The sequence below is a fragment of the Apteryx rowi genome, unplaced genomic scaffold, assembly GCF_003343035.1.
Source record: "Apteryx rowi isolate R43461 unplaced genomic scaffold, aptRow1 scaffold_718, whole genome shotgun sequence".
NCBI classification, from domain to species: Eukaryota; Metazoa; Chordata; class Aves; order Apterygiformes; family Apterygidae; genus Apteryx; species Apteryx rowi.
The window spans coordinates 266,534-278,520 of record NW_020451003.1 but is presented as its reverse complement, the minus strand read 5'-3'; the positions used below and the strand labels follow the sequence as shown (position 1 = coordinate 278,520).

At 53.4% G+C, this 11,987-nt stretch overlaps 1 protein-coding gene across 1 annotated transcript; it reads left to right on the top strand.

Moving 5' to 3' along the window:
* CFAP20 (cilia and flagella associated protein 20) lies at positions 1–6,574 on the top strand. Its single transcript, XM_026087447.1, has 6 exons — positions 1–424; positions 1,743–1,822; positions 2,906–3,017; positions 3,414–3,602; positions 5,065–5,175; positions 6,085–6,574. Exons 1-6 carry the CDS (start codon positions 359–361, stop codon positions 6,088–6,090), a joined length of 564 nt encoding a protein of 187 aa, XP_025943232.1. The 5' UTR covers positions 1–358; the 3' UTR covers positions 6,091–6,574.
* Positions 6,575–11,987: the final 5,413 nt, after the last annotated feature.

Below are 11,987 nucleotides of genomic sequence, written 5' to 3'. Positions count from 1 at the left end.
GTTTCTGGCAATGCTGAGGAAGAAAAGTTGCTTCTTTTACATTGTCCCTTTAATCCAGGGAAGGAAAAGCTTTCACAGGCTAAGGAATGTGACCTGGTTGCAGAGAAAGATACTGCTGACTAATCGGTTTAAAGCATATTTAGCTAACTGTCTTCTCTATTCCAGTCCTCTCCAGAGAAGCCCAAACCAGAGCCGTCTCCCTTCTGAGGAGTCGTAAGCTACCCCCAGTGAAAACTGTCTTACATGGCGTGGAGGCCGGCTTCCTTGCGTACTGCTGTGTCCTGGTTAAGCAGGGTTATTTCCTGGCATTAAATCAGCACGCAATATCCCCGTGGATTCCAGGATTTAATTTTCCCGTATGCCAATTGCTACTGCTAATACAGAGAGGCACATGGGGCTTCTACCGCGTGGGTTCCAGTCTCTGGTAATTTAACAACAAAAAAAAAAAAGCTGCCAACTCATCCAGACCCTGTGCAGTAGTTGCTCCTGAGCAGACCTATAAATCCACGGGAGCTGCATTTGATGCAAAGGAGAAAGACTGTTATCCTGTAAGGATCCTCTCTCTCTCTGAGCTTAATGTTTTCTTGAAGTATTTGTGTGGGCTTGAAACAGGGTTAAGAACAGTCTGGCAGAGCCGGCTGCATTCTCGTGTTTATCAGCAGCAGTTAGATGAGCCGGGCCGAGATTTCTTGAAACTGCATGTAACGTAGAGACAGGCCAGAGAGGCGGGCTGTTCGCAGGTCTTATCTCTTTCTTCCGGCAAATGTATCCAGCATCGACCAGGTAGGTCCATAGGAAGACATGAACTTAGCAGTTTTGAAGATGAATTGCCAAGCTTATAAATCATTTTGTATCTTATGAGTGCGACCATCCCATTAGAAGCTTAATGTATCCTATATTTTAGCAGCAGTGATCAGTGTTAAAGAAATTAATTCATGGRACCAGTAAGAGCGCTTGCAATTTGCTGATCTAGCGTCGGGGAAGAGGAGAAGGCTTAATTAGCAAAAGTGCCTTTTAAATGGAGATAAATTTGATGGGAAATGAGCTGCTTCATTAAAAAAATAAATCCTCGGACCCTGGGATTCAGCCACATTGCTTGCAGAGACAAATGAGTTTGTGTTGGCTCCTGGTTCTGCTCTGGCCTCCCTGAGCTCTGCGGGGAGCTGGCTGCATCCGTGTAGCTGAATCCCCGTGCCACTTAACAGCACAGACAACAGCTCTGCACTTGTGTGCTCTGTAACTAGGAGGAATTTTATCCAAGCTCTCTTCTGGCCTTGCTTTTTCATAGAGGCAGTCAGTCACGTCCAGCAGTAGAAAGCAAATCCTCTTGGTGACTAGTGTCTGGCTAGTGGCTTCCTTTCCTTGCCTTTGTATTCCCRATCCTTCTTGATTTTACTCCTTATCCCAGTCTGGTTTGATCTTGTTCTAACATTTTTCTGTTTGTTTATTTGGGCCTCTTGTGTGAGGCTTGAGTCATTTGTGTTCGCTGGAGTGTATTTTGATAGATCGAAGTCTTATGCTCAGTGTCCATGCAGTGTGCTGGGCCATAAACTCTTGCTCGGAGTTCTGGCACTCTGGGGTAATAATCGAAGTCTTTGAAATAGTGACATCCAGGACAGGAGGAGGCAAGTGAATGTAGACAGGTTCTCCCAGGATCTTTGTCCCCTTCTCGCCAGAGCTGTGGTGTCTCTTGTTCCCATTGCAAGTAATGTTCTGTGTTGTCTCCCCCACTTCTGTTCCAGGTGCGGAATGGCCACATCAAACGAATCACTGACAATGACATCCAGTCACTCGTGCTGGAGATCGAAGGAACTAATGTCAGGTATGAGAAGAAGACTCTTTCTCTCCTAGCATGCCCTGGGGGCTTGGCCCTGGAGCAGAGTGAAAGATGTTGGTGCCCAGCAGACATTTCCTTCAGACATTACTTTGAGCTCTTAATCAATAAATAGAAGAAAATGATCTGGGATCAGATCACTGCCACCCTTCTATAGCACTAGGGAACTACTGTGCCTTTCTCTGACACACTTGAGCTCTCTGTCATCCTCGGTGGGACTAAGGGAAGAGTTGCTTTATTTTTCTATCAGTTAGGAAAAAAAAATCATATTTGATACCTGGTCCCCACTCAGTGCAGCCAATTGCTGACAAAGCAGCAGTCTGCCTTCTGCATCTTTATTGTCTTAGGCCTGCTCTGCTGCTCTCCCCACGTGACAGTTACTCTCCTGACAGCAGGAAGGAAGATCAAAGGGAGATTTATGAGGGGAACTGCTTATGGTGCTTCACTTAGCAACCTCGTCCCCATGGACTAGGGGGAGAGACGCAGGCTCCTCCGTTAACGGGTTCGGAGTCTCCAAGGCTTCTCCAGGGGAGATTGAGAGCAGGGCGCTCCTTATAAGGGCAGTGGAGACTCCTCTCCTACAGACAGGCTGAGCCAACGCTTCTCTTCATCCCAAGATGTGTTGATACAGAACTTGCCAGATGTGACGTGTACTTCTAGGGCTTGTGGCCTCTGTTTTCTTAGCCATATACAGTACACAGGGCTTCTGCTGTGCTCTGGAGGGCTCTACCTGTTCAGTCAAGGGCTAGGAGGAGGCTGTGTTAAGAAACTCTGCTGACATGGCCTTGAAATTAGGAAGGTGAAGCTGTCCAGGAAGGTGTTCAGTGTCCTGAGTGGGAAAAGTGATTTGAAATGCGCTCTCTGGGCCTTTTATCTTGTTCTCCCTGCTGCTGCCTCTGAAACTCTCCCTCCTGTTATAGGAAGCCCTATAGGTTGTTGCTAAGATCTTACCACAACTGTCTTTTGTCTGCCTGTCCTCCAGGACTGTGTTAGGTCAAGTAAGAGGTTTGGGATTTGGACTGTGTGCTTTGTGCCRTGTGAAATTCTAAAGCATCTTTCTGTCCCTCTCAGTACCACGTACATCACATGCCCTGCTGACCCAAAGAAGACCCTGGGCATCAAACTACCTTTCCTAGTGATGATCATCAAGAACCTGAAGAAATATTTCACTTTTGAAGTGCAGGTGAGGAGAGCAGATTGGGGARGTCCCTCCAGGGACTGGAGAGTGTCTTTGCAGTGACTGCTGAGCAAGGTCCTAAGAAGCCTGCGGTCTTACTGTTGTCTTTGTCCCAGGCAGTGTGTGGTTCCCCAAAACAGTTGTGGTTTCTTGGTCACATGCTGTGTCAGGTCTCCTGCTATGACAGTATGGGAGCAYCAGTCAGCTCACAAGCACTTCATGGCTATTTCTGAAACTGGGTCTATTTGCTGTCTTAAAAATACTTCTGCTATGAAATGGAGGGGGTAAGAATAGGAAAGCCCTCTCTTACAAACAAATAGAGCTCGAGTCTAGATTGGCTGTTGTCTCGGAGAGCTGTGAGCCACTCGCTTCTGAATCAGCTGCCTTGCTTTCCCACCCCAGGTACTGGATGATAAGAACGTACGCCGACGCTTCCGAGCGAGTAACTACCAGAGCACGACTCGGGTGAAGCCCTTCATCTGCACTATGCCCATGCGGCTGGATGACGGTTGGAACCAAATCCAATTCAACCTTTCAGACTTCACACGCCGGGCTTACGGGACAAATTACATTGAGACCCTGAGAGTTCAGGTACGAAACAGGTTTGTCCTACATACGGAGATCACCTGGTGATAGTCTTCTAACCGGCTGGGACAGCCTTGTTGGAGATCGGGAATCTGGGCTTTACCCCGGCTGGTTCCTTTGTCAGTCCCACTCCTTGCGGCACACTGTGGGAGGAGAGTGAAGGCCCTTCTGAGACAATGGACATCTCAGTCCTGCCTCACTTCTCTGGGGTGAAGGAGCCCATCTCCATCTTTTTTTTTCCTCTTTCTGGCTGTCAGCTAGGGTAAGAGTTGCAGTCCACTTAGTTTGCAGCAGCACGTCGCACGTGTCCTCCTGGGAGAATACCTGCTCAGTTAGCCGTGTAGTGCAGCACTGTTCAGACACACCAGACGGCAATGGGTCAGGCATGACTGGATCAGAYGATCATCCCTGTGGGTGCCTGGCTGGTACGGACACAGGGTGGAATGTTCTTTACATGTCCCTGATCAGGCTTGTTTCCTAAGGTGGTGGAGTGGCCCTGCCTTTGCCGATTCTCTTGAACCGGAGCTGAAGCAATGCTTGTTTCTTCTGAGGACGTGAGACTTGGCGCTAGTGCTGGGGATTCACATTCGCTGTGTTGAATGACATGAGTTTTTGTGAGGAATGTCTGTGTACAGAGAACGCCTCTTTCATTAATGTAATGGAACTGCTGCAATTCCCAGTGGTGGTGCCTGCTGATATCAGGGTAAACACCTGGGAAGCGTCTAGCTTCTCACATATGGGTTTTGTCCCACGAGGAGGCTAGAGCGACTTCTTTGTTGTTGGCTGCTATTGGTGGCAGTGCTGCCTGTGGGCACAGACTGGGCAGTCTCATTCCTGTCCTCAGGGAGGTCCTAAAGAGGGAGTGTTAAAAATGCAGCAGGCTGAGAGTGTCCTCCTCACTAGTGCTGATACCAGCGGGGAAATGGAGGTGGGTTCACAGCAAAGAACCTTCCGCCTCTAAGCCACTAAAGTAGAACTGAATTTGCGGAGATGCCAGAGTTTGGCCAAATTTCTGGAGCCAGCTCAGGTTGCTGGAGACAGCATCTAGCACAGGACAGAGAACATGGGCCAACCTTTCTTCTGTGGTACGCTACCAGCTTCGGAGAGAAGCAGTGAGGTCTCCTGAGGAGACTCAGGCTGGAGGCTACTCAGGATAGACAAAATAACAGTCTCCCTCCTTGTGAAGCAAACAGGATGCTTTGCTGGCTCTCACTGAGCTGTAGGTCTGCTGGCTTTCAGTCCCCCTAACAGTGATTGAGAATTGATGGCATGCTGGGACATCCTGGGGGAAAGCAGTGGGGGCACTGGGGCAGAAGGAGGAAACCACCCTGCAGCAATGGGCAGGCTGGAAGGGCTTCAGAGGGGGCAGGCTGCTGAAGCAAAGAATCCAGGCCACTGCATGAAGGAAGAGCTGAATGTGGAGAGAGCATATGGAAAAAGGGACTCACTCTCTTATTTTGACTCTTAGATCCATGCCAACTGTCGCATCCGACGGGTGTACTTCTCCGACCGGCTTTATTCAGAGGATGAGCTCCCAGCTGAGTTCAAGCTCTATCTGCCTGTCCAGAACAAGGCCAAGGTGAGCTARCCGTGGGCCAGGAGAGTGGGAGCAATAGCTGGACCAGGGCTAACATTCCTCCTCCCTCTCTTTGCAATCCAAAGTTTCTCCTAGGAGTAGAGTGTTTATCCGTGGGTTTTATGCTTTGGCCTATAGCCGGGAAGCACCCTTGCTGGTGCTAGGGTGAGCATTTTGTCCCGTGGATTGCTGAATGAGTTTCCTGCCAAACAACATGGAAGTTGTTGTTCCCATCTAGGAGCAGGGTGAGCTGTGCTTCTGCTTCCAGTGTCCTTCCAGGTAATGTTGAAGGACTCTGGGCAGAGCAGCGGCCTCCTGGCATCTCTTGGTAACCTTCAGATTCGTCCGTGACTCCATACAGTGGCTTCTATAAGAGCTGGTTGCAGCTCCATGCTTGTCTCGCAGGAGAGATGCCACTTGCATCCCTCCAGCCCAAATTTGCTCCCCTCTGATTCTCTTCCCTGCCCAGTGCAGATGGTAGCGCTATGAAGCGAGAAGGGGGTGGGCAAGACGGGCTGCTTGGTAGGAGGAGATGCTGAGCTCTGCCTTTGCAGTGATGGGACAGGAGTCCCCAGCGTATGGGCAGCGGCCTCAAGCAAGTGGGGAAGCACCTTCTTTGCCGGGACCAGGCTGTCCCAATGCAGATGCCTCTACTTTTAGCAGGGAAGACTCCTGGGCAAAATTTCTAGGAGCTGAAGGAGGGAGGTCTCAGACGCTGATCTTAGTGGGAGGTAGAAGGCAGTGTTCTCAATAGATAACGCTTTTGGGGAACCTGTCACTATTTTCTGGGCTGTTGCAGCCTTGCAGAGGTGCCCAGGGAACACTCGGAGTCCTCCCAGTACAGTCTGCTTGGTGCTGCCTGTATGCTGAGTGTCTAATAAGTGTCTCCTTTCTTCTCCCTGCTCTGTCCAGCAATAACACCATATTGGGAAGAGACGCAAGAAGTGTTTGGGGTCGGTAGGAAAACAAAAGCAGGTGGAAGAGAAGGCCCTACTGAAACCAAGTTTTAGATCAGCTCACCTTGCCTAAGGTAAATTTGATTCATCTGGGATCCCTCTTCTGGACAGGACACAGTTAACCATGTAACAGGTCTGGGACTGCGTTGTTGGTGTGTGAGTTGTACAGAATCAGAGATTTCCTGGCCATTCCTAAAATGCTGAGTCTAAACAATGCAAGTGGCATGGTACCTAATTTCTCGTGTGGCACAGAGGGGTCGCTGAAAGTGGCCACCGTGCATCCGAAGAGAGGATTCAGCAGGAATTACAGGGTTAAGTGTGCCCTCTTGAAGATACCAATTTTATTTTCCTTCCCTGGTTTTCCATCTCTTATTTTATATATGCTCTAAATATGGATGTAATACTCACTCTTGGAAAGTTATTAAACATTTGAATCTGTTTGTTAAGTCTGCTCCTGGTGTCTTCCTCCTGTGATGGGTCCATTCACTTGCACATGTTAGCGCTTCAGAAAGTGCTGGGGGATTTTGTTAGGAACCCAGATGTTACAATTTGCCTCTGAATTTGACTTGGATTGGCAGCCTTCCTTTTTAAGGGAGAGCTCAGCCAYGGACAACAGTAATCTGGAGAGGGGAAAAACACTAAGGTTTCAGTACAGGAGATGGGATCTGTCTAGTGTGGCTTACTCCAGTCCCTCTGTGAGGTTCATGATAATCGACCTATAACAAAACTCATGCTGTTCACTTCTGGTAGATGGAAACGGGTTTTTCGTTCCCTTGTTTGAAGCCATTTTCTCCGCAGTGACAAATTGGTCTTACCTGCCTGGTAGGGCACAGTCCTGTTAGCTCTGTAGTTATACAACTCACTCCAGTTCTCAACCAAGCTTTTAGCAGCTACTTATAGCAAAAGGCACACAATAGCCTTCCAGCTGCCAAATTGTCCCTTTCCCTGGGGATCAAAGGGGAGGTTTAGCAAAGCAGCATAACAGAAGCGGAAGTCTTTTCCTGTTCTGAAGCAGCCCTTCCCGGCTTCAAACCAATTTGCTTTTGTTGGGGAAAGGCTTGCTGAGAGGAGGCTGCAAACCTCCACCAGTGACAGAGAAAGTCTGGGAGTAGCTGACACCTTTCCTCCCTGAGGCCAAGCCCCCAGCAGTTAATCAGGTCAGCAGGTCCCTAGGCTTATAATGATCCGTCCACGGTGCTGGGTTGTGCAGTGAGTTGGGAGAACTGCCTTTATATTATTGTGCCTTAAAACGAAGCTGGCCTTTCCCAGGAGGAGAGCATGTTGGGGGCATCTGCCCTGACCCTGCACCAGGTCCTGGGTTTGACCCTGGCTGCTGACTCTCCAGCTGGTTTAAAGGTTTGGTGGCTCTGTGCACCATCAGAGTCAGCAGCTCCTTCATATAGACCCTGCTTTACTTCTGTGGCCTGTGCAGCTGGGGTGTGCTAGCATGCAGCTGCCTTTTTGGCATGGTTAAGTTAGCAGGACTTGAAACGGAGGGGCTGACCTCATGCTGACACCTGGTGCTGGGCTGCACTTGCAGAAGGCTTTCTGGAGAAGACCTTTCCAGTTATAACGACTGAATAGCTTGGTAGCTCTGGCCAGCCAAGGAAGCCCACATAGGAAGGCACCATCCGTCTTGCCTTGACATCTGTCAAGGCTTGGCTGGACTTGAGATTTGTTAAGTGGAATCGCACTGCATCCTGTGCCAAGGCTTGGCCTTAATGAAGTCCGTTGCTAGGCTCTCCTGACACATTTGCAAGACTTGCCAGGGCCGGGGGAATGGGGGAGTCTCAGCGGCAGAGGGAATCCATCAAGTCCAGGCAAGGTAAGGCATGCATCCTTTCCCACAAGCCTTTGCTCGTGCGCACATATTTTCGGCAGTCACTGGCAGCCAAACATTCACTGGGAAAGACTACTGCATTTCCCTGCCCCCTTGGGGCCCATCTTGGAGGATGCTGTGGGTAACGGGCAGGGACCAGTCACCCCTTGGCCACCGAAGATTCGGACTCGCTCCRAGTGAGAGACCTCAACATGTTAAAGCTGGCTAAACTCTCCGGKCCCTGGGCCGGCTGCCTGGGCAGAGAGCTTAGATGGGTCCTGCTGCCAATTCCTGCCTGACCTCTAGGGAGCTGTGCCAGCAGATTTGCTGGGATAAATTCCCAGCCACAAGCCCTTACATCCACGTGGGCCCTGTGTGTATTTTTTAACATGAAACAAAATACTGAAACTTCCTGTTTACATGCTGTACAAAGTGGAGCATCATTAGATCCTGGCTCTTTCCTTTAGGGCCAGACGGTGGTAGATTTACACAGCGTAGTTCAAAAATCTTCCTCATCTAATCCCATTCTCCCATCAAATCCTTAACTATCTCGCTGACATGAGGGAAAGCGAAGCTTGGATGCTCTTCTCCCTCCCCCTGGGAAAGCAGGATGCTGCTGGCAGATAGACCAAAACATCACAGGAATCCTGTCAGCACTAGTTTTCTAGAGTAAAAGCACGCTAGCAAATCTGTTGTGATGAAGGACCCATCTTTTTACCACTTCGGTTGGCTTTTGGCCTGGCTGGAACACGTATGAGGGGCAAGGAGAAGAGGGGGGGGGATTTCTGGCTCAATTTAGACTAGGTCTTAAATATCTCCTGCTCGTTTGCCTTTCTGTGGGCGGCCTGCTCCTTCTTAAAGCTTTATTGCAATTCATGTCTAGTGGGAGAGAAAGGAATCTCTCTTCATGGGGAGCCCTTGGAAAGTTTCAACCCAGGGCGGAGCAGGGTCTGTCCAAAGATGAGTTTTCCTTGCCTCTGCGAGCTCTTCGTCCTCCTCTTTTATTGGCTGGGGCAAGGTCCTGCGAGTGTGTGCTTTGATCAGGACAGAAGTGCTCAGAGCCTGCTTTCTACATCAAAGGCAAAGCTTCCCTTTGAAATCTTGGCCACTGGAAGACGTCGAGTGGACGGGCTGCAGCACCTTGGAGCCGAGCGAGGGGAGAACGACCCTCCCCTGCGCCGCTCCTCCGGCAGCCCGCGGGCGAGCCAGGGAACAGCTCCCTGTGGGGTTGCTCGTCCTGACCAGGAGTGCTGCCAAGCAGTCGATGGTCACCCGGTAGGGCCAGCCAACTCTGGGACCTTTCTCGCCTCTTCATCTCCTTGGGGCAGCTCTGCCCAGGCAGGTGGCAGCAGCGAACAGCCTTCAGCAGGGAAAGCGGATGACGGGATGTTCCTAGAAGGCTTTCCGCCCGCCGTGCGCTGCAGCTGGGACAGAAGAGGTCCAGGCAAGATGCAGTCTGGCCCAGTGGAGCTGGAAACTGGTATGGGAGCAGGTGTCCCAGTGTCTGTCCCTGCCTGTGACCTTCCCCTTCCTCGGCCTGTTTCTTGCTTTGTCCCATTCATGTTAAGCAGATCCTGACATAAGCATCTTATGCGAAGGAGCAGGATCCCAGGCTGGGATCCCCGGAGTGTGCAGTGAGAGTGAGTGACAGATAGCCTTCATGGACCATGCTGTGGTTTCTCCTTTCCTTACCTTGCAGAGGAGAAAGTCAGATTTGCTTCTGATCTGATCATCAAGGGGCTCTCCAGGAATCACCAAAATCTGGGCCAAACTGCTGCTCTCTGTCTTTGTCTCCCTTTCTGCGTCTCCCTGGATGTCTTGGGCCAAATGTTGCCTTCTTTGCAGAGGGATTGCTCCTCCTGGCTGACATTAATCCTCTGCAGCTGTTGTCTAGCATGGGGCGGGTGGTGCTGGAGGCGAGCGAAATATTTATTTTGAGTTTTGCCATTGGCCACTGCCCAGGAAAAATGAATGACCATATTGGGGACTTTGGCCACTTCTGCACGCAGGGAGAGCAGATCTTCCTGCCCTGCTGGCGTGCGTGAGAGAGGGGTTAGAGCTTCCCCCCGGCAAACTGCAAAATGGGACCACCCAAGCAAGGTTTTATTTGGATGAGGGAATGGCTGTGTGCCCTGAGAGCTGCCCCGGGGACATGATGGGGAAGGCTGTGGAGCTGCTGGAGGTGAGAAGATGATGGACGCTAAGTGGCGTTGTGCTAAAATAGACCTCGCTCCCCCCCCCCCCAGCAGAGGGAACCGCTCTGGTACGTCTTGCGAGGACAGCAAGACCCCTTGTACTGTAGGCTGGGGAACGGGGAAGGCTTGGGGCACGTGGCAGCCCCAGCTTAGCTTGGCGGAGTGAGGTTCCCTGGGGTTTGGGGTTGCCGGTGAGGCCGGGGGCAAGAGCAGAGCCGTAGGGGGCAGCACGGACTGAGGCTGGTCTGGTCTGCCCTGCTGTGGGGCGCAACAGATGCGAGTGGCAGAGCGGGGAAAGGCGTTTGGCGTGCACTTTCTCATCCCTGCGCGGTGCTCTTCACCCAGCCTTTCCATCAGGACTGGTCCCTTGAGCGGGCCTTGGCCAAGCTGCTCCTGGAGGACACACGGGCGGCTTTCGGTGCCCTCGGGCGGGATGGGTGAACTGCATACGCTGGCGCAGGGACCAGCCCGTGTAGCTGGGGGGCGAGGGGGCTTGTGCATCACCTTCGTGTCCCCAGAAACAACTTACCTCCCCTGCGACGAAGGGGCCAGCCCCGAGGGGAAGGGGCTGGTGGCTGTGGGGTGGATGCGAGGGGACGTCTCCGGGTTTCGCCGCTTTTCGTGCCTCCTTCGGCCCCCGTGGCTCTTCCCTCCGTCCTCCCGCGGCTGGATTTCCCCTGGCCTCGAGGCCGGCTGCAAGCGTTTCCTCCGCGCTGAGCCCCGCTTCCTCTCTGCTTTCCAGGSCCTCTCGCCGGCAGCCCGCGGCAGGCCAGCGTGGCCCGGCCGGAGAGGAAGAGGAGGAGGGCGGAGGCTCCTCCGCAGAGCAGGCAGGTCCCGCTCTGAGGGCAGGGAGCTGCCAGCCCCGGCTCCCGGTTCCCGCCGGCACCCGCTTTGCCCCCTCCGGCCGGGCGGGAGGAAGAGCTCTTGTCACGGCCCGGAGCTGGTGGAAGAGCGACTCCTTCGGTCTCCRCCAGGCCTGGTTTCCCCCATCATCGCCTGCGTGGGGAGGTTTTAGTGGGGAAGGGGGGGGGACACCACCCGCCACCTCTTTGCCCCGCTGGCCCCTCGTGACCACGAGATGGGCTCTGCTTATCTGCCCGGGGCTATTTATACGCTGCCAGCACCCTCAGGGCAAGCGGGTGCTGCGCAGAGCAGGGCTCGGCACCCCGCAACGGGTCCCCTCCCTGCAGCCATGGGTGCTCCCGTGGGCGCTCCGCCGTGGGGAAGGGGGAGCCAGGAGCCGCTGCAGCGCCTTGGGTCCCACAGCTGCGGGCTCCGGTCTCGCCCCGAGCCAGGGCTGAGCGCTCCGGGGTGGCGGAAGCGGGCATGGGACGGCTGAGGACAGCCGCCGGGTGCCCCCCCGCCAGCCCCACTCCCCTCCTGCCCATCCGCCTGGCACCAGCTGAGCTGGCAGGATTCGGGCTGCGGCGCAAGCGCAAGAGGAGCCCCAGGACCTCGCCGGGTGCCGGGCGCTTCCCGACGGCCCTCGGGGAGGTGCTGGACCCGCTGCTTGTACCCAGGCCGGCAGCGGGAGGCAGCGGGGGCCCCAGGAGGTCGTGGCGGGGGAAGGCGGCACCGTGGCTCCGAGCCCAGCTGCCGAAACGCCGGGTTTTTGTCTCCGGCGGGGTCCCTCACTGCTGTCAGTGAACGTTTCCAGATGGCCCCGGGCTCCTGGCACCGGCTCCGCAGCAGCGGCCGGGAAAAGCAGGGAGGGTGGGAAATGGTGTCCTGACCTTTCCTCCCCCTCCCCGAACCAGGGCAGCCTGGGGCCCTGCTCCCGGTGCCACTAATCCCCTGCCATGACCTGTCTTGGATGTGCTCCCAGGCTCTGCTCTCCCCCCCCCC